This window comes from Arabidopsis thaliana (genome assembly GCF_000001735.4).
Source record: "Arabidopsis thaliana chromosome 1 sequence".
In the NCBI taxonomy this organism is placed as follows: Eukaryota; Viridiplantae; Streptophyta; class Magnoliopsida; order Brassicales; family Brassicaceae; genus Arabidopsis; species Arabidopsis thaliana.
This window is the reverse complement of record NC_003070.9, coordinates 22,779,170-22,803,866: the sequence shown is the minus strand read 5'-3', so window position 1 is coordinate 22,803,866 and position 24,697 is coordinate 22,779,170. Positions and strand designations below refer to the sequence as shown.

At 34.5% G+C, this 24,697-nt stretch overlaps 7 protein-coding genes and 1 non-coding gene across 8 annotated transcripts; 6 read left to right on the top strand and 2 right to left on the bottom strand.

Moving 5' to 3' along the window:
• Positions 1-2,450: 2,450 nt before the first annotated feature.
• On the top strand, positions 2,451-5,832 carry AT1G61740 (Sulfite exporter TauE/SafE family protein). The gene is made up of 4 exons (NM_104856.4): positions 2,451-3,611; positions 4,714-4,860; positions 4,954-5,109; positions 5,194-5,832. The coding sequence occupies exons 1-4, from the start codon at positions 2,847-2,849 to the stop codon at positions 5,500-5,502; spliced, it is 1,377 nt and encodes a 458-aa protein (NP_176367.1). The 5' UTR covers positions 2,451-2,846; the 3' UTR covers positions 5,503-5,832.
• A 2,299-nt stretch (positions 5,833-8,131) lies between these two features.
• MIR776 lies at positions 8,132-8,249 on the bottom strand. Its single transcript, NR_139895.1, has one exon. It is a non-coding gene; the product is annotated as a microRNA ath-MIR776 precursor (primary transcript).
• A 903-nt stretch (positions 8,250-9,152) lies between these two features.
• AT1G61730 (DNA-binding storekeeper protein-related transcriptional regulator) lies at positions 9,153-10,697 on the top strand. The gene has a single exon (NM_104855.4). The coding sequence runs from the start codon at positions 9,290-9,292 to the stop codon at positions 10,418-10,420; it is 1,131 nt and encodes a 376-aa protein (NP_564784.1). The 5' UTR covers positions 9,153-9,289; the 3' UTR covers positions 10,421-10,697.
• A 366-nt stretch (positions 10,698-11,063) lies between these two features.
• Positions 11,064-12,901, top strand: BAN (NAD(P)-binding Rossmann-fold superfamily protein). Its single transcript, NM_104854.4, has 6 exons — positions 11,064-11,242; positions 11,324-11,490; positions 11,577-11,777; positions 11,852-12,011; positions 12,086-12,299; positions 12,394-12,901. Exons 1-6 carry the CDS (start codon positions 11,110-11,112, stop codon positions 12,539-12,541), a joined length of 1,023 nt encoding a protein of 340 aa, NP_176365.1. The 5' UTR covers positions 11,064-11,109; the 3' UTR covers positions 12,542-12,901.
• Positions 12,902-13,290: 389 nt separating this feature from the next.
• AT1G61710 (Cysteine/Histidine-rich C1 domain family protein) lies at positions 13,291-15,008 on the top strand (the record flags this gene model as incomplete). The annotated part of the gene is made up of 3 exons (NM_104853.1): positions 13,291-13,751; positions 13,973-14,355; positions 14,644-15,008. 3 exons carry the CDS (start codon positions 13,291-13,293, stop codon positions 15,006-15,008), a joined length of 1,209 nt encoding a protein of 402 aa, NP_176364.1.
• Positions 15,009-15,486: 478 nt separating this feature from the next.
• Positions 15,487-16,855, bottom strand: AT1G61700 (RNA polymerases N / 8 kDa subunit). The gene is made up of 4 exons (NM_104852.4): positions 16,727-16,855; positions 16,548-16,606; positions 15,872-15,966; positions 15,487-15,780 (listed from the first exon to the last, which is right to left on the bottom strand). The coding sequence occupies exons 1-4, from the start codon at positions 16,760-16,762 to the stop codon at positions 15,755-15,757; spliced, it is 216 nt and encodes a 71-aa protein (NP_176363.1). The 5' UTR covers positions 16,763-16,855; the 3' UTR covers positions 15,487-15,754.
• A 69-nt stretch (positions 16,856-16,924) lies between these two features.
• Positions 16,925-21,440, top strand: AT1G61690 (phosphoinositide binding protein). Its single transcript, NM_104851.6, has 3 exons — positions 16,925-17,198; positions 17,554-17,722; positions 17,810-21,440. Exons 1-3 carry the CDS (start codon positions 17,085-17,087, stop codon positions 21,040-21,042), a joined length of 3,516 nt encoding a protein of 1,171 aa, NP_176362.3. The 5' UTR covers positions 16,925-17,084; the 3' UTR covers positions 21,043-21,440.
• Positions 21,441-22,478: 1,038 nt separating this feature from the next.
• On the top strand, positions 22,479-23,135 carry AT1G61688 (Defensin-like (DEFL) family protein). The gene is made up of 2 exons (NM_001036141.4): positions 22,479-22,640; positions 22,884-23,135. Exons 1-2 carry the CDS (start codon positions 22,514-22,516, stop codon positions 23,072-23,074), a joined length of 318 nt encoding a protein of 105 aa, NP_001031218.2. The 5' UTR covers positions 22,479-22,513; the 3' UTR covers positions 23,075-23,135.
• The last annotated feature ends 1,562 nt before the right edge of the window (positions 23,136-24,697 follow it).

Below are 24,697 nucleotides of genomic sequence, written 5' to 3'. Positions count from 1 at the left end.
ATAGTACAAGCCCGACTCAGGAGACTTTCCAAGAGCCAAAATCATATCGAAACAGTTCGAGATTACAATAATGTTATTACGAATACACGACTACGACTTTAACCAAAAAGTTCACAACACTTTTGATTAATATAAGAAAGTGCATCGGAAAATTGTGTACACTAGGTTGTTCTAGATAATGTAAAGAACTTACCTGATCATGATTGCTAAAAATAAGAAAATTAGAAGAAATTTAAGTCTTCTTTCAGGTTTAGCGAAATATCTAATTCTCCATATGGCTATATATAAAAATCTGTAAACAGACAACTTGTATTCTTTGTTAAAATTTATCTTGTGTAGTTGTACAACCAATAATTGGAATATTCGTTGTCCTAGATTCAGGTTATCAGACCCCTAAAGATTAATGTCTTATGGAATGCTTGTATAGTTGTATATTCTCCAGTTTAATATATACCAGTCTCGTATTTAAACCTTATACTATTTATCCAGCAGCATGATAATGTATAGTTTACAAATTATAAAATATTTCAATGCTTCTACGGTAATCATATTTAAATAGGAGAATTTGGCGCCGTGATATGATTGTAGTTTTAAATTTTGGTTCCTTTAATCAAAATACATACATTTGTTTTTCCAAATAAAGTTAAATTTCAGTTCAAATTATTTCATGGTGGGTTTGGTTTCCACTTTTCAGGTACGTATAAAAAATCTTTTTATATTTAGGTAAGATCGATATAGTTTGATATTTAGATCAATTTTTTGGTTTAAATTAGGTAGGAAGTTTCCGATCTATATATGTATACTGAAAACTGAGTAGAATCGAACGTTACCGTTAATCAACCATTACTTAATCTTGGTTATAAATAAAACAAAATTTGTTGCAATTTCAGAACTATATTGCAATCTTGAGGCTTTCTACAAAACATAATAAAAAACTTACACACAAGACAGTTATATTTTTGGAAAAATAAGAATTGAAAGCTTGATTTAAGGATCTCTTTTAGTTAGGTAAATCTTTAAGATCAATCTACTATCAGATGGCAAAAATAATACTAGATACTATTCCAACTTCAAGCGAGGTTAGCAGTTAGAGTGTGGGTCACGTACAAATAATTTCTTTTCATTTGTGTAGCTTAGAATTGGCCGGCATTATAAACTTTCCATCCAAGAAATCTATAACAAAAAGATATAACACCAGACAATTGATTATCGTTGGAGAATTTTCATATTAACTACATCTTCTTACAACGAGTCTATATAACCATTTCAAACTTAATACCATCAGAAAATGTAAAATTTAAAATAGTTATTCAAAACTTAAAATAGTTATTCAATTATATAATCGGTTACTAGCTAGATCAAGTTAGTCGGCGTAGAAGTGAAGGATCCAATAATATCTGGTTAATAATGTCGACAAACATTGTATACTTACATGCAAACATATACATAAGCATATATATAGTTTATATTATTATCAATTTGGTCGTATATGCAAAGAGCAAGTTGATCTACATAAAACGAAACACAACAGATAAGTGTTTATTTTTTCGCCAACTCATGACTCTAAAGATAAGTATGCCATTGAATAAAGGAAAGTTTCATATAAACTATTACATTGATTTGACAATTACCTGCTTACTTGAGTTAGACATATATTTGGGAAAATAACACGAGAATGACTCATTACGTCATTCGTTTCATCATCTTTCGATTAAAACACATAAGTATATTTACTCCCCATCAAAAAAGAATTAAATTTTACTTGCATGTGGCTTTGGAGGTTTATGGTATAGTTTTTTGCATGTGGGTTTGACATTAGAGAAATAAACTGTCTGCATGTGGTCGGAACATGGGGATTTCCAAAAGATATAAAATTTTACACTTGGCTTGTGGGTTAACCTATATGGGTTTCGAGAGACGAACGTTAAATAAAGCATGTTGCAAGTAATATATCAAAATTTTATAATATCTCTTATAAAACTGTTTTGTTTGGAAGAAGCTAAAACCAGACTATTAGTATTGAGCCGTTCATGATGTCTGGAAGTTTCTAGGTAGGTACTGTCTAAAGTATCAATCAGAGAAATTGAAATCATTCACTTATCATTTTGTTCTTCTAAGTGATGAAGTGAACCAATACTATCACTTATCATTTACTAATATTGATAGTTATAATACTCTGTTCGGGTTGAAAAAGCAGACAAACCAAAATAAAACTATATATATGTTTACTTTAATTTCACTCAAAGATTAAAGAATTTAGTTTTTAATTGAATTGAAATGTGATTTAGAAATTTATATAGTCTCTTTAACTGAAATTTTATTGTTAATGAAATAATATTTTTTTGAGGCTAACAGTTTTCAAAAGTATTGTAGATATTAATTATATTTATATTTTTTATATAATAACTATATAAAAAAATCTGTAGCATATTTTTAAAAAATACAAAAGTCTCACTTTTAAGATCAGTGGATCTTATTTAAATAAAAGTCTCGCTCCTAAGTTATTCTGGTTTTACATAATAATATTTAACAAGTATGAGAAAGTAATAGGTAATGGTGGGAGCAAATAACATAATGCCCACACAAGTTCTATGTGGTATTATTTCATTTTCTCACCACTTGCCAATTGTTGATTTGTCTCTTTTTATCTTCTTCTTTCTATTTCTATTTCTATTTCTATTTAATATATTTTTTTTTTCTTTCTACTTGACAATCCAAGCATCACACACTCTCCTATATGGCTATATATAAAGTGTTATAAACAGAAATAACATACATAAAAATCCCAACATCTCCTAAAATCTCCCAAACTTTTAAAAAGTTAACCAAAACCCCCAAACAAAAAAATGAGAAACAATTTCGTCCCTATAATTCTCTCCTTCATCATCTTCTTGACTCCATCAATCGCAGAACAAGAACCTTCAATTCTTTCTCCCGTCGATCAACTCCTCAACAAAACAAGCTCATACCTCGATTTTTCAACAAAATTCAACCAACCAAGAATCGAACTAACAACATCAACGATCATCGCCGGCTTACTCTCTTTCCTAGCTTCATCAATCTCAAGCGCCGGTGGAATCGGCGGTGGAGGTTTATATGTTCCGATAATGACAATCGTGGCCGGTCTCGATCTAAAGACAGCTTCAAGCTTCTCAGCTTTTATGGTTACTGGTGGATCTATAGCTAACGTGGGATGCAATCTATTCGTTAGAAACCCTAAATCTGGTGGCAAAACCCTAATCGACTTCGATTTAGCTCTTTTATTGGAACCATGTATGCTTCTTGGAGTTAGTATTGGTGTGATCTGTAATCTTGTTTTTCCGAACTGGTTGATTACGAGTCTCTTCGCTGTGTTTCTTGCGTGGTCGACGTTGAAGACTTTTGGAAATGGACTTTATTATTGGAGATTGGAATCGGAGATGGTGAAGATTAGAGAATCGAATAGAATTGAAGAAGATGATGAAGAAGATAAGATTGAGAGTCTAAAGTTGCCTCTCTTGGAGGATTATCAGAGACCAAAGAGGTTTCCATGGATTAAGCTTGGAGTTTTGGTCATTATTTGGCTTTCTTACTTCGCAGTTTATCTTCTTCGAGGAAACAAATATGGCGAGGTAACTAAAAAGTTTCATTTAATTTAATTTAATTTCATTATTAGTATTAGAATTAATGTTGCCTGCATTTAATGAATCGTATTTAATGTCTTTTATAGATCTGCTTAAAAGTTTGAAATTTGGAATTGACAATTTAGACTACTAGAGACAAAACACAGAAAATTAAAGGAAAAAAAAACAAGAAAGAAAAAGCCAAAAAGGCTTGCAACTTTGCATAGTTATCCAGAAAAAAAAAGAATTATTTGCATAATATTTGAATGATTTTTTTTTTTGGAATAGTTAATATTGTTTTCATTGAGTTATTATTATTTTTAATTGGCTGACTTGTAAATTTCATTTCACTAATACCTCTAACCAAACTTTCTAAAACTATTTGATAAAAAGTAATTTTTTTTACCATAAAAGGAAAAAACTATGACCGAGAATAAAAATATGTCAAAATGATGATTCTGTAAGATATTCCTTTATTTTTCAGTTGGTTTTTATATACCAATTACATTTTTTGCTTTATCTAGGTATATTTCAAAGACGTAAAAGATTATACAGAGAAAGTATATGTCAAAATCACGTTGATGGAGTAATTAGGTGAACGTTAAGATTTATGTTTAATGTTTGAGAAGTAAATGAAACACGTTTGAATTTTTCTCATCTACCTTCATGACATCTTTTTTTTTTAGTCTTGTATATGTTTTTTGTTTTTTGGAATCACGTGGTGAAGAATAAAGATGCGTTTGAAAAACGATAGGGAACTTTTTTTTTTTTTTTTGATGAAAAGCGATAGCGAACTTGTTCACGTGAAAGACAGGTCATCAATAATGTTTGTTAGTTTTGAGATGGTCCTAATAAAGGGAATCAAAAATACAAACACTACTTACGTGTCTTTTTCTTCCTAGGATCTTCTTTAAGATTTGCACTTTTTTAGATTCCTTACCCTTTCAATGATGCTTAGGGCTACTATTTTTATGTCATTTTCAAGAAAGAAAGTATAACACAGTATTTCTCTACAGTGACATTGAAATGTGACTTCATAAAAAAATATATGAAAGGAACAAATTCAAGATTTTCTTTTATTTTTTAAGAATTTCATGATTTGTATTTGCAGGGAATCATATCGATCGAGCCATGTGGAAACGCCTACTGGCTCATTTCATCGTCTCAAATACCACTAACTCTCTTCTTCACTCTCTGGATCTGCTTCAGTGACAATGTTCAAAGCCAACAACAATCAGATTACCATGTCTCAGTAAAGGTTAGATTTCAAACAAATCTAACAAACACTTGAATAGTTTTTAAAAAAAGGACGAGAATCGATGAATGTCTTAAAACAATTTTGTGCTTGCAGGATGTAGAAGATTTGAGATCAAATGATGGAGCAAGATCAAACAAGTGTATGTTCCCTGTAATGGCTCTATTAGCTGGAGTTTTGGGTGGTGTTTTTGGTATTGGAGGTGGAATGCTCATTAGTCCTCTTCTTCTCCAAGTTGGTATCGCTCCCGAGGTAATTAAGTTCTTGGCTCGATCAGAAAATACTCTGTTTTGTTTATCGATCTCTAGTTTAAATACTCTGTTTATATTGTTATAGGTAACTGCAGCGACATGTTCTTTCATGGTTCTTTTTTCATCAACGATGTCTGCGATTCAATACTTATTACTAGGCATGGAACATACCGGAACCGCAAGTATATTTGCGGTTATATGTTTTGTGGCATCACTCGTGGGACTAAAGGTGGTTCAAAAGGTAATAACCGAGTATGGAAGGGCTTCGATCATTGTGTTCTCGGTTGGTATCGTCATGGCATTGAGTATTGTGTTGATGACAAGCTATGGAGCTCTTGATGTTTGGAATGATTATGTCTCTGGTCGTTACATGGGTTTCAAGTTACCTTGTTGAGACCAAGTTTCATAATACATGTGTATATCATATCACCATGTTGTTGCTCTTTCATCCATTTGGTCATTTAGAGTTAACAAGCTTTCTATTTCTTTCTTTTGTATGATTTTTAAATCACTATTCAGAATGCACATCTCGTGCATTCGAATATATGGTCAAATAAAAGTTATGTTCTGGACCTAAATTCAGATTTCAATATCCAATTCTATGCATTTGTTTGTGTAGTTTTATTGTCATAGTGTTGTCCACAATTGCCGTCGTTGGCAACTACATTCAGAAAGAGATTGATTTGAACTATAGAATGCTTTGAGTTATTCAAAAACAAAGAAGTTCTTGGATTAAAACGCTTGTGACACTCTTCTCAACATAAAGATCAGGTCTCACAATCGGTTCCTTTCTTCCCAAGAAATCAAGATTTCATTGCTGATCACAAGTCAAAAAAGAAAGAAAGCTAAACTAGTTTCTTGGTTCAGAAACTAGTGTCGCAGACCATAACATATGGTGAAAATTGCTCTGGTCAGAGGTGTATACGGGCCATAATGATATCCATTATTCTTGGGTTGCTGGAGATGACATTAACCACGCCAATGTTCTAGTATCTCATTATGATTTATAATCCCTTTGATATATTGGAACATTGCGGCGGTTGGTGTGGCCTCCAACTACAAAATAATGGATATCGTTCTGGGACCTCTTACCAGTAAGGTTCTTGCACTACGTGTGGGTCTAATGGTTAAGTGTATCTCTATTACACATAAACCTCTGACTCTGAGAAAGCACTCGATCGAGTTTCAATTTTGTAGGAAAGATCTTTGTTTGACACCATGATCTCAAGACCGTTTCTCTGATCCCAACCAAGACTCTACGTCTCTAACACAAGAATTCATCCGGATTATTGTTGTTGGATAATGGAGATAACTACAATCCGGATGAGTTCTTCTTCCTCTTTTTCCTTTATGATTTTATTTTACAATATCCTCAAATGAAAGGCACAATAAATTTCTACCATATCTCGCATGTATCGAAGGTTGTATGTGGGAGCACTAGAGTGTGGTAATTTGTGGGACAAGGATCATGCATTGAGCATTTTTTTTCTTGAACGGCACATGTTATGTTTTGGGCATTTTGGCCACGTAAGAAATTAATTACACAAGTAGATTTGTAGCAAAAGTTATTGACCAATAACAAAAGAAACTTGTTGAAAAATGATCAAAATCATCCAACAGTCATGGTGTTCCTCACGTTCGGATATTTAGCCAATGAAAGGGAAATACATAACCACAACCAATAGGTATTAGAGCTTTAGCCAATTAGTCAGTCTTGTCGTTAACAAGGATACAAGATCGTGCAATACCTTTGCTCTAAGAAATTCTGCTTCTAATGGTGTTGAATATACACATCTTACTTTGATCTTGACCCCTTGAACTCTTAAGACCCATCATGGCTTTGTATTTTTCTACACACACAAAAAAGAAAAACAAAACTTGAACTTTTAAGACCGATCATGCCTATGTACCTTCTACACCCATTTTGAAGCTCGCATTGCAGTTGACCCAATTGTTATTGGTGGCTTAAATCCAATGGACTATACGTCCTTGCAAGCTCCTTCCGTAGTCAAGTTCTTGGCTCCATCAGAAAATAATATGTTTTTGATATATCTCAAGTTAAAAGACTTGTTATTTCATGGTTCTGTTTTCATCAACAATATATGAAAAAAAAAACAATGTCTATGATTCAACACATGTTGCTAGGCATATAACATACTGGAACCACAAGTATATATGCAATTATTTGTTTTTGTGTCTTCCCTCGTGGGACTAAAAGGTGGTTCAAAAGGTTATAACCGAGCATGGAAGAGCTTCGATTATTATGTTCTTGGTTGGTATTGTCATGGTATTGAACAGTGTTGATGACTAGCTATGGATATATGTTTGGAATGATTTGTCTCTGTAGTTACATGACTTTCAAATTACCACAGAAATAAAGTTTTGGTTTCTTTGCTAAATAGTTCAAAATAGATGTGTATAACCATATCATCATATTCTTTTGGTTGTTCCTTCATCCATTTGGTTATTAGTCCATAATGCCATGTCATCATTAAACTTATAACATTATTCTTGAAATTGCTATTGTCACTTTACGCAGGAAATAATCGATCAAATCTTTACTTGTTGTCACATGCACTCAATAATACACGGAATCAGAAACAGAAACAGAGCAAAACAGAGGAAAAAGACGATCTTAAGTAGTTCGAGCTCACATAGTGAATAATACGTCTAAGCTTGATTCTCTACAAAATTCACTCTCATCTTTAATGGTTACATTAAAAATAAGACCCCAACTCTCTCAAAATCCGAGAAAAGATTACAAGAATGATCAACAGCAAAAACGTTAACACCTTGAGCTTGAACCGGCTTTCAACTGACATCAAACCAACAACCATGTTGCTTGATTGTTGAGTAGTTGGTTAAGCCAGAGACTCATGATCACTAAGAAACCTAATCTCTACATGGAACAGAGTTGGCTCTAAGACACACCGCTAGAGCCAACTTCGTTCCATGAATGTCTTAGGTGCCTTAGTTAACCTCTAAGGTAGCCATCGAGTGTCGATTTAGTAGGAAAAAAAAAATCAGGTTAAAGCCATGAACATCAATAGAAGACTTAGAATCTTGGAAAATCGTAGACGATCTTGTCAACGTTTTCACATGATCTTAAGAATTCTATTGAGTTCGTGGCTATAATCCCAACCAAATTTCATCACTGGAAGTAAAAAGTCATAACTCTGCCACAAGGAGATGTTTAGGGTTCCGATGGATTTGTTTAAGAGGTTGTCTCTGTATGTACTTCCTCTAAAGTATTACTCTTAGATCGAAAATACAAGAGGAACCAAAATCAAAAGCAAAAAGAAACGTATAATTAAGAATGGTGGTAAGTAATGTGGGTAGACTTATCATCTTTCGTTCCTTTATATAATGTTTCACCATGCTCATTTAATAATAATCTAACCATATTTTCATCAACAAGGCCCATCATGCCTTGTACCATATTTTCTTCAACGACACATGATGTTATGTTTTCTATTTTGTGAGCTGATTGTATCTGGGTCAAAATGGTCTCTGGGCCTAGTAATGGGCTCTACACAATTGGATTTACACCTCATTTAACAGAAGAACAGAAGTTAAGCATGTACAAGCCTGAAAGCCCATACTTCAGTTTGATACTGAAAAGAGAAATTTAGGCCAAGATTTTAGGAGATTTTAGATTTCAGATTTTGGTTTTTGTAAATAACATGAGATTTTTGGATCTTGTTAAGAAATTAGTAAAAACTCTTAGAATTAGATTCCCTAATTTATATAGGGAATCAACTTTCCTCAAAATCTTGAATGGTTTAAAAAATGGATTTTTGGAAAAAGCTAAAAGCAAAAACCATAGCCTTGGCTTAGGCCTTTTTTTTTTGGTTATACATAAGAAAAATAGAGAAAATATTTACCAAAGCAAATAATAAAAATCCTAAATTACTTTGACCAAAAGAAAGAGATAAAATATTACCAAAGCAAAAGTAATAAAAATACTAAATTACTTTGACCAACAGAAAAAGAGAAAAAAATAATTAATTCCCTATATTAAAAACCCTAAAATATCTATTGGAAGACAGCAACCACTTTAAACTAAAGTTAACACCTTTATATTCCCAAACACTTTTGCCGTCCTCTCCTCACAAACCCTAAAAAGCTTCTCTCTTCTCTTCTGCTTGAAGGATTCCGATTTGCCTCCTTGAAAATTTCCAATGACGAAGAAACTCAATCCACTGGAAGATCCACCAACGGCAACTTCAAGCGACGAAGATGACGTCGAGACTTCCGAAGCTGGTGAAGCTTCAGACGATTCCTCTTCATCTGAAGAAGACGTACCAATCAAAATTCGAATCAAATCCCCTTCCGCCACAACCGCCGCCGCTCCTCCAGCTAAATCCACCGCCGTCTCCACCGCCGCTGATTCAGATTCTGGATCCGAGACTGAAACAGATTCGGATTCTGAATCAACAAATCCACCGAATTCTGGATCTGGGAAGACAATCGCTTTAAACACAGTGAATCTAAAGAAGAAAGAGGATCCAACGTCGTCGTCAGCTACTTTAGCTTTACCGGCGATGAAATCAGGAACAAAACGGCCAGCGAGTGAAGCTGCTGCTACGACTTCAACGAAACGAGTGAAGAAAGATGAAGAGAGTGTGAAGAAACCAGGAGGTTTTCAAAGACTATGGAGTGAAGAAGACGAAATCTTAGTGTTACAAGGAATGATTGATTTCAAAGCTGATACAGGGAAGTCTCCTTATGTAGATACTAATGCGTTTTACGATTTCTTGAAGAAATCGATTAGCTTTGAGGTTAGTAAGAATCAATTCATGGATAAGATTAGGAGTTTAAGGAAGAAGTATATTGGTAAAGAAGGAAGGAACGAACCTAGTTTTGTGAAAGCTCATGATAAGAAAGCTTTTGAATTGTCTAAGTTTATTTGGGGACCTAAAGGAATAGCTCTTGATTCTAATGTTAAGTCGAACGGTGTATCGAAAAAGAGTGTGGCGAAGAAGAAGATTGATTCTGTTAAGCAAGAGTTGGTGTTTGCCGGTGGTTCTTCAACTAATGGTAAAAAAGTTGAAGAAGATGGTGGTGATGATGGATGTGATTGGTTTGATAACTCGTCTCTTGTTAGGATGATTGCTAGTTTGGGTGTTGATGAGTATTATGTGAAGCAGCAATGGAGTTTGGTTTCGGTTGAGAGTAAGAAGATTGTTGAAGAGAAGTATAAGTTGTTGCAAGCTAAGGAGTTGGAATTTGTGTTGGAGAAGACTAAGTTTTTGAATGAGGTTGCTTCTATGTTCGTTGAAGCTTCTAAGAACAAGCCATTAGATACATAGATTTATCGGTTTTTTAAAATCGGAATGCTATTGCCAATGCCTTCTTTTGTTTTCGATTTAGGATTTACCCTCTCTTTTTTTTGTCTTCTTCACTTTTTATCTTTCAATGTAACTTTCTGGTTATTTTATCTTTGTTAAACTCTGTTATGGATTTGTAGCTTAAATATGATAAAATTGCTTAAGGCCAGATTCTGTGAAACATGGACAAGAACAGAGCAAGTTATGTTGAATTGACTCGTGTAATTCGTGAAACAGAACATAGCAAGTCCAAGTTGTGTTAAAAACTGCAGAGAATTTGACAGATTGGTGGAAGTAAAAAGCATTCTTTTGCAACTCATTTTAAGATCGGCAAAGAAAAAATTGAAGTAACAGAACCTTACTGTAACACTATTCGTTACTCTAAAGCTGTGTTATATTGTTTAGAGACAGAAATAATCAAACTCTTGTGATAATTTGGTAGATGATAACAAATCAGAACTCTGAAGGTCAATCTTTTTTGATTCTTAGGTGAAGACAAGTTGGTTATTTCAAAGATCACGTGCTTACCTTCTAAAACAGCCTTATTGATCTACTGTTGTACCTAATGAGCAAGGACTATTTGCAAATCTTTTTACTTCTTATATAGAAGTCTCAAGACGATAAACTCATAACAACTAAATCTCTATCTCTGTAATTTCAAAAGTACAATCATGGACCAGACTCTTACACACACCGGATCGAAGAAGGCTTGTGTCATTGGTGGCACGGGAAACTTAGCCTCTATTCTCATCAAGCATTTGCTTCAAAGTGGCTACAAAGTTAACACTACAGTTAGAGATCCAGGTTCTTCACTCTCTTCTTCTTTCTTTTTTCTCTGAAGGCATTTTGAATGTTTAATGGATTTTTTTTATTCTGAAACTGCAGAAAACGAGAAGAAAATAGCTCACCTTAGGAAACTTCAAGAGCTTGGCGACCTGAAGATCTTCAAGGCAGATTTGACTGATGAAGACAGTTTCGAATCCTCATTCTCCGGCTGTGAATACATCTTCCATGTCGCAACTCCGATCAACTTTAAATCCGAAGATCCCGAGGTCTATCTTGAACAGAATGTGCAGGCTTTTATATACTCATAAGAGAAACATTATCAAGCTTATCTTGTTTTTGTTTCAATATACAGAAAGACATGATCAAGCCGGCGATACAAGGAGTGATCAATGTGTTGAAATCTTGCTTAAAATCGAAATCAGTCAAGCGTGTGATCTACACATCTTCAGCTGCTGCTGTTTCCATCAACAATCTTTCTGGAACCGGAATCGTGATGAACGAAGAAAACTGGACTGACGTTGAATTTCTCACAGAGGAGAAGCCTTTTAACTGGGTAATTACGTTTCTTGTTACACAAGCTAGGGCTTTTTCATACATAAACCAACTTACCTCTCTGTTCTTTTCTAGGGTTACCCAATCTCGAAGGTGTTAGCAGAAAAGACAGCTTGGGAATTTGCAAAAGAGAATAAGATCAATCTCGTTACCGTGATTCCGGCACTTATAGCCGGAAACTCTCTCCTCTCCGATCCTCCGAGTAGCTTATCTCTCTCGATGTCTTTCATCACCGGTAAACACGAATTTACCATTTTATCCCATTCTGTTTCACGATAAATAATCAAGATGATTTGGTGTTGTTGTCAGGGAAAGAAATGCATGTGACCGGTCTCAAGGAAATGCAGAAGCTATCTGGCTCGATCTCGTTCGTCCACGTAGACGATTTAGCTCGTGCCCATTTGTTTCTTGCGGAGAAAGAAACTGCTTCTGGTCGCTACATTTGCTGTGCTTACAACACAAGTGTTCCAGAGATTGCGGATTTTCTCATACAGAGATATCCTAAGTACAATGTGTTGTCAGAGTAAGCCTTTATGTTCTACAGAAATTGCAAAAATATTAATTGAAAATTCGATTTTCTTTTGTCTAATCAATTTTTGTTTTGTGAAATTTGGCAGATTCGAAGAGGGCTTGTCGATTCCGAAATTGACACTATCTTCGCAAAAACTTATCAATGAAGGCTTTCGATTCGAATATGGGATCAATGAGATGTATGATCAAATGATAGAGTACTTCGAGTCAAAAGGATTGATCAAAGCTAAATAAACTTGACTTTTATAATGTCAAAATGGATTCAAAGAGTATATGAGTCTTTGGTCTCATTCTCATTCTATAAAATGGTATTGAATAATTATGTATTATATGTTGGTTGATTTAATGTCTTTTGATACATAAATATTACATACTTTTGAAATGAACTTGTGAAAAACAAGATTCTTTGATCATACACACATGATAATTCTATTACTCTAGGAAGCTGCTTTGTAAATTCTATTACCTGAAAGACTACTTCACATTTCCCCATTGTGAATCATTCTTTCCTCGAGAAGAGAAGAAAGCTAAGAGTACAATTGTAAAAGAATCTTGATTGGATGACTAATGATTTCTTTTGATAACAAAAACCAAAAACTGACTAAAAAAGTAGTTACCATTTAAGTTAAGGTCTCAATTTGTTCTCTATTGTAATTGATCGTAAAATTAAAATCTTGACGAGTCGGATATATAAGTTCCGTAAGGGTGAAAACTATGTGGAAAAGAGTATTCTTTACTTGCGTGGAAAGAAAATTACCATTCAATACAAAGAAAAGAACATAATTCAACTCATTTTCACGGTTAAGGATCCAATAATTAAACGTAGAAGGAGACCTTTGGTATCAGATTTTCTTATGTATAGTGGAAAACTCTCAAAACTAGTATTTTGCATTTATATAAAAAAAAAAGATCTTAACAGAAGTATAGTAAACAAAGACTAGGAGAAGCCATGGATTTCGGTGGATTTCATGAGGAGGAAAAGGATGGTAACCTATTTCTGGAATATCATCATCCCAAGTATCATCCCAAACCAAAAACACATAGCCTATCTCCATCCGGTGAAGCAGTCAGCGATGACCATCTTCTTCAACCTCTTTTTTTATGCCCAAGTGCACGAAAATTTAAAGATAGAACTGGGAATATTTTCCCGCTCAATTCTTCCCCCGAGTTCGTCTTCTCTACAAGAAGTGCTACATATCATTCAGTACTCCCGTTGTTTTGGTGCAACAATAAAGAATTCGATATTGATGGTGGATGCAATATATGCCGTCACTCAAATTTTGGCACTGACTATTATTTTTGTGACATTTGCACGAAAAAGTATCACAAAGAATGCGTCGAGTCTCCACTTAAAATCAAACACCCTTATCACCCTCAGCATTCGCTCCAACTTTACTTTCACTTCCTTCTTTACAGTATTAATTGTTTATGCTGTAGAAGAAGAGTAAACTTCCTGGTATATTATTGTACCATATGTAACGTTTTCATGCATCCAGTATGTGCAGTGAAGCCAATACCCTTTGTTATAGACCCACCAAAAAGGCATGCCGACCATCCTCTCACTTTTTTTCCTAGACAAACTTCTTTAACTTGCAACTTTTGTGGTTTGGTGAGAAAACTATATCCCACCTACATATGTGTCAGATGCAACTTTGTGTTTCATAGTGATTGTATGTACTCTCCAAGCGTCATCAAGATATCACGTCACAACCATCGTATCTCCTACACTTTTTCTCTACGATCATGTGAATGGTCTTGTGGAGTTTTTCATCAAATTATTGACGGTGATTATGGTGCATATACTTGTGATAAGTGTGGTCATTATGCTGTTCATTCGAGATGTGCTCTAGAGAAAAATGTGTGGGATGGAAAAGATCTCGAAGGTTTACCAGACAAAGATGATATTACACAAGATGTTGGATCATTCAATATAATATCTAAGGAAGTGATACTTCATTTTCTCCATGACCATCATTTCCGGCTCGAAGTCAGTATACTTTATAACGAAAAAAAACTTTGTCAAGCGTGTTATTTACCTATTTTCGAAGGTAATTTCTATTCTTGTGTGGAGTGTGATGATTTCATCTTCCATGAAACATGTGCAAAATTTTGCAGGATATTACAACATGCATTACATCCTCATCCACTAACATTAAAAGCTGCAAGTAGATATGGTATGGATCGTTTTGGATGCAGTTCTTGTAATCGTGGTTGTCGTGGCTTTGTCTATGAGTGTTGCATAAGGGGATGTATCTTCACTCTAGATGTAAAATGTGCTTCAATTGCTGAGCCGTTTTGTTTCCAAGGTCATAAACATCCATTGTTCATATTTGTAGGCCGAGACGGAAAACTCATATGTCGCGTATGCAAAACAGAACGTCATAATCAATTAAATTGCATCAAATGTGATTTTATTGTTTGTATGAAGTGTGCTACATTACCCTATAGAGCAAGGTATGAACATGACAAACACTTTCTCACAGCTATATGGGAAGAAGAGGTCCGTGAAAAAGATTGGTGCGAAGTATGTGAACGTAATTTAAGAGACACAAACACAAAAGTGTTCTATTGGTGCGTTGAGTGCTGCACCATTTTCCATATTGAATGCGTACTAGGTAAAAACTCGAATTTGAGTCTAAGCCAAACTCTCAAATTCTGGGTTCAGCGGGCTCAAATTCTTTTAGAAAATCTTAATCTGTAATAGACTAATAGACAATATTTCCAAGCATTCAGTGAGTTATATAGCTCTACCTCTCTATTCAAATGTAATTTGTTTTCTTCATATTTGTCTCCTTGGTTTGTGTTTGAAAAAAAATAAAATAAAAAAAGTCTCCTTGGTTTGTTAAGTTCAGTATATTGTTCAATAAACATATTTCAGAATAAATTTTTATAATAAAAATATATCTTAATAAACATTTGATCCAAAATAAATATATATTCAACTAATTATAGTGTATATTTAATATAAATATTTATATTTCTTTTGTTAAATGGTTTCCTTGAATTAATACAACCACTTGTAACTAAAAAACTTTGATATTCTCCGGTTATAAAATGGGAGCTCCATTCAAATTGTTTTTATGTGCTCTGTTCTCATTACCAATTTGATATCGTACAAAAAGAGCTGCTTCCTACTCGTGATCTAGATTGTAGATTTGAACCTTATCAAATGTGTGATCTTTACTATTTATCAGGATTAGATTACCAAAAACAAATCAATAGATGATGACTCTACAGGCTTGAGCTTTATTTTTGGCTCGAAAAATTGTCTAGATTTCTAAAACCGAACAAGAACATCAGAAAACATTGAAATATCAACATTCCTAGTTATAAATTAAACCAAAATTTCTGAAACATTGTGGTTTTATTAAGACGCCCACATGGATGAGATGCATCACTCCTTCACTTCAGCTCTTGATGATTTGTTATTCATTATAGCATCTTTTTTTAATTGGGGTCGGATTTCTCCATAGCTGCAAAAGAGAAGTATTCGAATAAGCAAGTTAACAAAAAGAATAGAGCAGAGGCAACACAAGGCAAAAGAACCGGGTATGGAGATATTACTGTTGTAGTTTAGAAGCTTTTCGATTAGATCGACATGAGTCATAAGCATACGCCTGCAGCAGTAACGGACTAATCCAAGCGCGTCAAGAGCATCCCTGCGTATTCCAAAACCAAAATTCAGATTTTCAGTTCAACAAAATGCAATTTTAGCATAATGCCTAAAACCAAAGTAGCTAAAAGATTAGATAGAAACAAGAGAATGGAATATATCAGTGATCACCTACCATCATGCTCTTTACTAACACTTAAGATAACATCTATGAACTTCAAGATGATCAAATTGCAACTAAAACAAAAACGAAATTGCGCAATTCCAAATCATGTAGCTTAACACCTAGAACCAAACGGGCTAAAGATTACACTAGCGATTAAAACAAGAAAATCGAAAAATCCCAATGATCTAACTTCATGCTTTTAGTAACAAGGCTAAAACATGTATAAACTTTCAAGATGATCATACAAGACAAGATCATGCAATCTCTTTGACTACACAAAACCATCAAATCATTCTATTGTCATGTTCCACTATTGTTTCATCTTTTACATGACTCTCATTTCAACTAAGAAAATGTCAGAAAACGTTCAAAATTCCAAGATTCAATCACTCTCATGTTCACCAAAAAAATTTCTCACAAATTATGATTCTTTTTCTAATCATAAACTATATATCGCTTACCCTTCAGCGTAATCAGCCTGGAGAAGTTCAAGGTATGTGTCCCATTTGTTCCCAATCACCTACAAAAAATCATAAACAAAAGCTTCATAAATCTCAATACTACAAACCCTAGAGATTTGTCACACACATATATATATAACAAATCGAAATCGTACAAAAAGAGAGAAGAAAAAACAAACCTTTCCACAAGTAAAACAACGAACAGGGACGATCATCGTGAACGAATCGAAACTTTAAGAGTTTATCGTCTCAAAGCGATCTTTAGGGCTTGTCTCTTTCTAACTTCGTTCTCGTCTCAAAGCAAAAATTAGTTTCATGTCTAATTATTATTGCTTTATATATTGAGTCCTATTATGTGTTTTAGCTAAAACGATACCGTATTAGTTAAAATTATTTATTTTATATCTGACAATAGAGGAGGAAAAGTATTCTTCTTCTTCTTCTTCTTCATCTGCTCGATCTTTTACATTTCCGGTAAGATCAAAATCAAAACCAAGTTCGTTTCGCGGCGGAGGAGAAGAAGAATCAGACGGGAAAATGTTGGAGAAGATCGGATTACCGCCGAAGCCATCTCTAAGAGGAAATAGTTGGGTCGTTGATGCTTCTCATTGTCAAGGATGTTCTTCTCAATTCACTTTCATCAATCGCAAGGTCTTCCTCTCTCTTAATTTCCTTACTCTCTCTATCAATTGGTACTTGCTTATTGCTATCGCGATCTTTAGATTCTTAGTTTCTTCGATCGAAATTTAGTTTCGTCTTAGTCGATTCTTCTTCGAGATCTAATTCAGAATCTGTTTATCGGAAAACTTCACTGAATGATCGGTTTCTGGTGATGTGCCTATTTGATAGATTCCATATTTTTGAGTAAATTTGGTGAATCTGGATGTTTTGTGGTTTGTGTATTACTAGACTTGTGACTTGCTGGATTCTTCTATGTCTCCCAAAAACCTTTGAATTTGCTTAATTTTTCTTAGTTTCTGTTGGCTTTGTTTTTTTGAGCGAGCAGCATCATTGCCGGAGATGTGGGGGATTGTTCTGTGGAACCTGCACTCAGCAAAGGTTGTCACTACGTGGACAAGGTGACTCACCTGTGCGTATATGTGAACCATGTAAGAAAATTGAAGAAGCTGCACGGTTTGAGTTGCGTCATGGTTACAAAAATAGAGCTGCTAAAGGTATTTATGTACCTATAGTGATCTTATTTATGACACTTTTGTGTTATCTGCTAGTTTTTGATGTAAAGAGATTGTGAATTTGTTCAGGAGGTAGCTCGAAAAGGACTGTAAAGAATGAGGATGATGTTCTCAGTGAGATTCTAGGCTCTGATGTTGATGTATCTTCTTCATCTGAATCTGTGTCTAGCACAGACAGGAATGCTTCTAAAGAAATGGCAAGTAGCAGTAGTAATAAAGGTATGGAGTTGGATGCTAGTCCTGAAGAATTGCGTAAACAAGCAGTAGAAGCGAAGAATAAGTACAGAATTCTTAAAGGAGAAGGGAAATCTGATGAAGCTCTAAAAGCATTTAAGAGAGGGAGGGAACTTGAGAGAGAGGCCGACGCATTAGAGATATCTTTAAGAAGGAACCGGAAAAGGGAACTGTCTATGCGAAATGTTGCTGAGACGCAGAACAAGGCTGCTACCAAAGAATCTAGCAAATCACAAAAGCCTCTACGTCAAGGGGGTAAAGGAAATGATGATTTGGCAGCTGACCTGAGGGAGCTTGGGTGGTCTGACGATGAAGATAAGAAACCAGCAACTATAAGTTTGGAGGGCGAATTTTCGTCTCTTCTCCGTGAAATTCCGCGAAGTGCTAATCCTCAGAAGACTGGGGGTATTGACAAGAGTCAGGTAATTGCCCTTAAGAGAAAAGCCCTTACGCTGAAACGTGAAGGGAAGCTTGCGGAAGCTAAAGATGAACTGAAAAAGGCTAAAATTTTGGAAAGGGAACTGGAAGAGCAGGAACTTTTGGGTGGAGCTGATGGATCAGATGATGAGCTATCTGCACTTATTAATAGTATGGATGATGACAAAGAAGATGATCTGTTAGCTCAATACGAGGGAAGCCATGATTTCGACATTAGTAACCTTGTGGGAAATTTAGATGATATTGGAGTTCATGGTGAATATGATGTCACAGATGAAGATATGGAGGACCCAGCAATCGCTGCTGCATTGAAATCTTTGGGTTGGAGTGAGGATCCTGGACACCATGAGAATGTCCACTCTCGACCATCTCCTAAAAACAGAGATGAAAGTTTAGCTGAAATTCAGACATTGAAAAGAGAGGCCCTTAATCTAAAACGGGCTGGAAATGTCGTTGAGGCCATGGCTACACTAAAGAAGGCAAAATTACTTGAGAAGGAACTAGAGGCTGCTGATACTTCCTCTGAAACTGTTGACACAACTAGGGCAGAGAGGGATACGAGTCTTAAACCTCCTCCCAGAAGCAGGCTAGCGATTCAGAAAGAACTTCTTGCAGTGAAAAAGAAAGCACTTACTTTGAGAAGGGAAGGAAAGTTTAACGAAGCAGAAGAAGAATTGAAGAAAGGAGCGGTTCTCCAAAATCAGCTTGATGAGCTGGACAATTCGTCAAAGTTAGCTGCCACAGGGAAGGCCACTCGTGAAAAAGGAAATGATCTGCCTGATATTAGTTCTCTGGATGATGATGGAGAGGTGGATGTAAAAGATGAGGAGTTAAATGATCCGAATTACTTGTCGATGCTAAAGAGCTTAGGTTGGAATGATGAAGATAATAATCCTGCAGGTCCTTCATCAGAAAAATCTGACCCACTAAATTCTCGACCAGGGAAAACAGCAGAAGCTCAAGGTGCATATGAAGTACGTGTTACTAAACCAAGGAGAACTAAAGCAGAAATACAACGAGAACTCTTAGGGCTGAAAAGAAAGGCTTTAACTTTGCGACGACAGGGTAATGTTGATGAAGCTGAGGAAGTTCTGAACCAGACACAAATATTGGAAGCTCAGATAATGGAGATTGATTCAGGCAAGAATCTATATGCTGACAGTGATCAGCCGAAAAAACGATCCAATGATCTTGCCACCGACAGTCGGCTCAATGGAGGAGATGATAGCGTTACAGAAAATGATATGAAGGACCCAGCGTTATTGTCGACTCTTAAGAATTTGGGATGGGAGGATGAAGAACCAAAGAAAGAAGAAGCTTCTTTCGGCTCTGTGCAGTCAAGCGGTCCACGGATAGCAGCCAAAAGCAAGGGACAAATCCAAAGAGAACTTCTTGACTTAAAAAGAAAGGCACTTGCCTTCAAGCGTCAAGGGAAAACTGGAGATGCTGATGAATTATACAGTAAGGCCAGTGTTTTGGAGGCACAGCTAGCAGAACTGGAAACCCCCAAGATGGAGATGAAAGGCTCAGCTTCTGCAATTAAACCTGAAAACTACATGGATGTTGATTTATTAGTTGGATCGCAAATGGAGGATAAAGCGATAAAATCTGCTAGTGTTTCTCATGCTCCTCAAGATAGTTATGACTTGTTAGGAGACTTTATCTCCCCTGCTAAATCTGGTTCCTCTGGCGTTGTTTCTCAACCTGGCCAGCAGCAACCAAGTATGATGGATTTGCTGACTGGTGAGCATTCTGAGAGGTCTCAAATTCATGCAGAAAAAGGAAATGCTGAGACTATGTCAGGCTTTCGTTCAGGAAACAATCACGGCGCTGAACAAAGAGTGGCACGTGAAGAGTCAGAGCCCAGTCATATTCAATCAGCTTCGATTCAAAATACATCTCCTCAGAACACCCTTAAACAAGAGATTCTGGCTCATAAGAAAAAGGCACTTGCCTTAAAGAGAGAAGGAAACATAAGTGAAGCCAAAAAGGCATTGCAAGAAGCAAAATTGTTGGAGAGGAGACTACAAGAAGGAGAAAATCCCTCTCCTGAAAAGCTCGGACGAGATGATATGGTTTCCACAACGGAGGATCCTCCTGCTCGAGAGAAAGAGAATAGTCCTTCAAGTTCAGCTCCAAAGGCAATGTCAGGTCGTGACCGTTTTAAGCTGCAGCAAGAGTCACTAAGTCACAAACGTCAAGCCATGAAGCTTCGGAGGGAAGGTAAAATGCAGGAAGCTGAAGCTGAGTTTGAAATCGCCAAAACTCTTGAAGCTCAATTGGAAGATTCAACATCCTCTAAACCAGAACCGGTGGACGATGTAGCGGTGGAAGATTTTCTCGATCCTCAACTCCTGTCTGCCCTCAAAGCTATTGGATTAGACAATCCCGTGAATCCTCCACCGGTAAGTAAAACAGACACAACACAAGCTGCGGCAAAACCAAACCCAGTGAAGGAGAGTAATAGAAATACTAATAATCAAGAGAGAAGTCAATTGGAGGAACGAATCAAAGCAGAGAAGGTAAAAGCTGTGACCTTCAAACGTGCAGGGAAACAAGCTGAGGCATTAGATGCTCTTCGACGGGCAAAACTATATGAAAAGAAGCTAAACGCTCTTGCTTCAAGTTGATTCAACTCTCCAGTTCATTGGATATTTGTAACATAACCTTCATGTTACTCGAGTGTTTATCATCTGATTTGTAAACTGACGAGAGTCGGAAGTTTTTTCATTAGTCATATTTTGTCGATGGAACAACACAGAAGACTCATATGTACATTTGAATCAGAGCTTTCTCTTTTACCTGTTGATATCTTTGTGGTTTATATCAACTCAGTTGTGTATTTTGCATTACTTAGGTTCTTCCTAGGGTTTGGAGCATGTATCATGAAGAATGAGCTTAAAGAGGAAGTTTTGATCGTAGAAAGAGCAAAATCATGTATTATGATTCATGAAAGGTGAAGAAACATTTTGGAGAGGAGCCCATTGATCACTCCCCATCAGACCAAGGCATCTGATGTACAAACAACATCCTACAAAAAAATTCAAATCATAGCATACGCGAAAAGATGATGTGATGATTTGTTTTTTCAGAAAAGTAGAATTAAACGAAGATGAGCGGTGAAGTACAATGATTAAATAAAAATTAATATGTTAAATTAGATATCAAATCTTCTTTATTTAATTTGATTAATTAAATATTTTTGAAAACTACTAAAGCATGTTCGTTTTAAGAAAGTAGCCCTCGAATGGATGTGGTTTTTAAATTAGTTTTTGGTTTTAGTTTTTCCCAAAATCTATTTTGTACCCATTTAAGATCTATTTTGTACAAAATCTATTTTGTACCCATTTAAGATTAAAAGAAAAACAAGTTTTCCTAAAAAATAGGGAATCTAGTTTTTGAGTGTTTGAACAATTTTTCAAGAAAACCAAAATCTATAATTATGGGAGTTTCTTTCTCAAAAACCATTGATCACATTTTTTTATTTTATTTTAGATTTGTTTAAAAAAATATATATTATTCATTAACATAAAAACCAAAATCTAAACAAATTATCATTCAAGTTTTTAAGAAACTAAAATCTACACCGAAAACAAAAACCAAGAAAATCAAAAATTAAAAACCAAAAACCAAAATCCAAAAACCATTTTAAAAACTACAAACATTCATGGCCGTAGTGTTTACTATTTTACTTGTAATGATTATTATTAATTTGTTTAATGAAAACCTATATTTTAATGAAAATTTGATGTAATTTTTGATATGAAATATGGTTAATTTTAATTATGCACTTCATAAATATTAGTAAGGGTAATGCCGGTGTTCTAAAGTGCTTGGTAAGAAAAAACATTCTATGTATTTTATTTTGACTACAATTCTATAAAGAAATAAACTGAAGGGATAAGATATTTATTTTGACCATATGAAAATAAATTGTAAATTATAGTATCATAAGTTATTTACATCTTTGACTAGGAAAACAACCATTTACGTATATTTGTATTAATATATATATATATATATATATATATATATATATATATATATAATCAATCAAAGTATTGAAGACCTCATTGACAAAAAAAAATAAGAATATAAAAAATGGCTAACACCCCAAAAACCCTAATCGCATTTGTTTTCAGCGTTATTGTCATCATATCTTATGTTCATTGTCATACAACAATTGCAAGTGCCCCAAGCAGTGGTGAACCAACAACATACGCAACAGGTAAACTTTACCAACCATTTAGAATTTAGAGCAAAACTTTTATAGTGACTGTTGTTGATTTTTCAGTTTCCATCCTCTTTCATTCTTGTTTCATTTGAAGATAAGAATTCTATGTTCCATTATTATATATTTAACTTTTAATGTGTTAGTGTATTCTTATAACCCATTTTATAATTATGAACATATTTTTGTCCTTTTTTTTAAATGAATGTCTATATTGTACTGATTTTTATTAATAATTAGGTCCTGCACTTTCGAAGCACTCGCACGACAACGATGGGATTTGCTTCGTAACACCAGCGTGTTTTGCCCCAGGCCAATATGAAATAGGTTGCATTGTGTATTGTCACGAATCCCATTATAAACATTACAAATGTGTTAATAGATCATGTTGTTGTTATAATACAGATAAGAATGCGTCCGAGCTGAAATAATCCAACGAAAATGTAAATGTATCTACTTGAAAAAATAATCAACAGTTTTCCTATGTTCTCAATATCTATATAAAAGATCAAATAACAAAATAGATAAACTTTACCAATCAAAAGTATAGTTTGATTAAATGTTTGAGTGATATCTTTTTTTTGTATTGAATAAAATCTAAAATCGAAAATATAACATAATGAATATTAGAAAATCCAAATACTTTCACATGTTATACGGGGTCCATTTGGTAAACGTGTTGTTTCATCAAATTTGGGTTTAATTGGTAACCTCTACTGATGTAGTACATGTATATACCAATTCCAAAAGCGATAGATGATAACTCCAAGAGAGCACAAGTGGAAAGGTTTTCGATGTGTAGGCCTATGGGTTGAGACAGTTTCAGTAACCGATAAATTGATGAGAGTAAAGAAAATAAAAATGTTTAGGAAGAATTATGTTAGACTCTCATCAGAATAAAGATGCAAGATTTATTGTCTTATAAAGAGATGAAATAAATCTAAGTTCTCTTAAAATGATAAACTTAAATGTAAATAATATAATAAGACATAATATCAAATTTTATAAACTCGTATATTCACAGTCCACAATATCTCCATAATTATATCTTAATTTTGGTTTGTAATTTCTATGTGTCTCAATTCGGTTTGGGTCGATCTCATCGATCTCCCAATAGAAATGTCTTTCGGAATCAACTATTGCTAGATTGAGAAAACTTGGCAAGCTTCAATATGTGTTGTCAACCTTGGGCTCACATGGTGTTAAACGTATGCATATTACATATTCTTGTGCATCAATTATGTTGGCACGAGGATTGCTTTTTGTGAAATGATGTGGATTATTCACTGGATATGAGGCCAGACAAAAGGAGCATATGTTGCCTGCTTCTAAAATTTTAATAGAGAGATGTGGTATTCTTTACGCACTCCTTTGTTCCGATTCATGATAATGGCTTCTGTAGGTTTTTAACAAGGCAAGAAGTTCAACCTATCTTTTTATATACAATTAAATAAGAAGTATCGTCGGAATATTTTTGGCGGAAAAAATCAATATTTCATTATGTTAACCGAAAACATTTTCAAATAAAGATAAAATGGTCATTAATAATTTAAAAATGTATAAATAAAAATGAACTAAATGAAAGGGTAGAATTAAAAAGGTAACCTTGGAAGGGTAATCTTAACAATCTCTCTAATTCTTATTATATTTTGTTTTCATTATTATACAAAATCTCGTAAGAATTTGATAGTTAATCACATGAAATTACTAGTCATTTTTTTTATTAAACTAAAAATCAACCAAAAAAACAATCAAAATTTGTTTTTCTTGTTCCCTCCTCTTAACTAGCCAATCAAAATATAACTAGTTCAAATCAACCCATTTATTTTTCTTATTCCCCCCCCCCCTCTTAAGTAGCCCATCAAAATTTGCCATATCATCTTATTAAACAAACTAAAACAGTCATTATTATCTAATAATAATAAAATTCATTAATTCATTACAAACTCTTAAATTGAATTAACTATAAAATCTAAACCATAAAAAACCCAAACCGCATCTAGTTTCATTTAGTTGTAAATCTAAACCCAAACTCTTATTTATAAACATTAATT

Bases quoted from the DNA above. Each gene is read 5' to 3' on its own strand.
- AT1G61740 (NM_104856.4), top strand. From the start codon at position 2,847: ATGAGAAACAATTTCGTCCCTATAATTCTCTCCTTCATCATCTTCTTG. The intron at 3,612-4,713 runs GTAACTAAAAAG...TTGTATTTGCAG, and splicing joins GAGGAAACAAATATGGCGAG to GGAATCATATCGATCGAGCC. The intron at 5,110-5,193 runs GTAATTAAGTTC...ATATTGTTATAG, and splicing joins AAGTTGGTATCGCTCCCGAG to GTAACTGCAGCGACATGTTC.
- AT1G61730 (NM_104855.4), top strand. From the start codon at position 9,290: ATGACGAAGAAACTCAATCCACTGGAAGATCCACCAACGGCAACTTCA.
- BAN (NM_104854.4), top strand. From the start codon at position 11,110: ATGGACCAGACTCTTACACACACCGGATCGAAGAAGGCTTGTGTCATT. The intron at 11,243-11,323 runs GTTCTTCACTCT...CTGAAACTGCAG, and splicing joins CACTACAGTTAGAGATCCAG to AAAACGAGAAGAAAATAGCT. The intron at 11,778-11,851 runs GTAATTACGTTT...GTTCTTTTCTAG, and splicing joins AGGAGAAGCCTTTTAACTGG to GGTTACCCAATCTCGAAGGT.
- AT1G61700 (NM_104852.4), bottom strand. From the start codon at position 16,762: ATGATCGTCCCTGTTCGTTGTTTTACTTGTGGAAAG. The intron at 16,607-16,726 runs GTTTGTTTTTTC...GATTTTTTGTAG, and splicing joins GTTGTTTTACTTGTGGAAAG to GTGATTGGGAACAAATGGGA. The intron at 15,781-15,871 runs GTAATATCTCCA...TCTCTTTTGCAG, and splicing joins AAAGCTTCTAAACTACAACA to CTATGGAGAAATCCGACCCC.
- AT1G61690 (NM_104851.6), top strand. From the start codon at position 17,085: ATGTTGGAGAAGATCGGATTACCGCCGAAGCCATCTCTAAGAGGAAAT. The intron at 17,199-17,553 runs GTCTTCCTCTCT...TTGAGCGAGCAG, and splicing joins TCACTTTCATCAATCGCAAG to CATCATTGCCGGAGATGTGG. The intron at 17,723-17,809 runs GTATTTATGTAC...GAATTTGTTCAG, and splicing joins CAAAAATAGAGCTGCTAAAG to GAGGTAGCTCGAAAAGGACT.
- AT1G61688 (NM_001036141.4), top strand. From the start codon at position 22,514: ATGGCTAACACCCCAAAAACCCTAATCGCATTTGTTTTCAGCGTTATT. The intron at 22,641-22,883 runs GTAAACTTTACC...ATTAATAATTAG, and splicing joins ACCAACAACATACGCAACAG to GTCCTGCACTTTCGAAGCAC.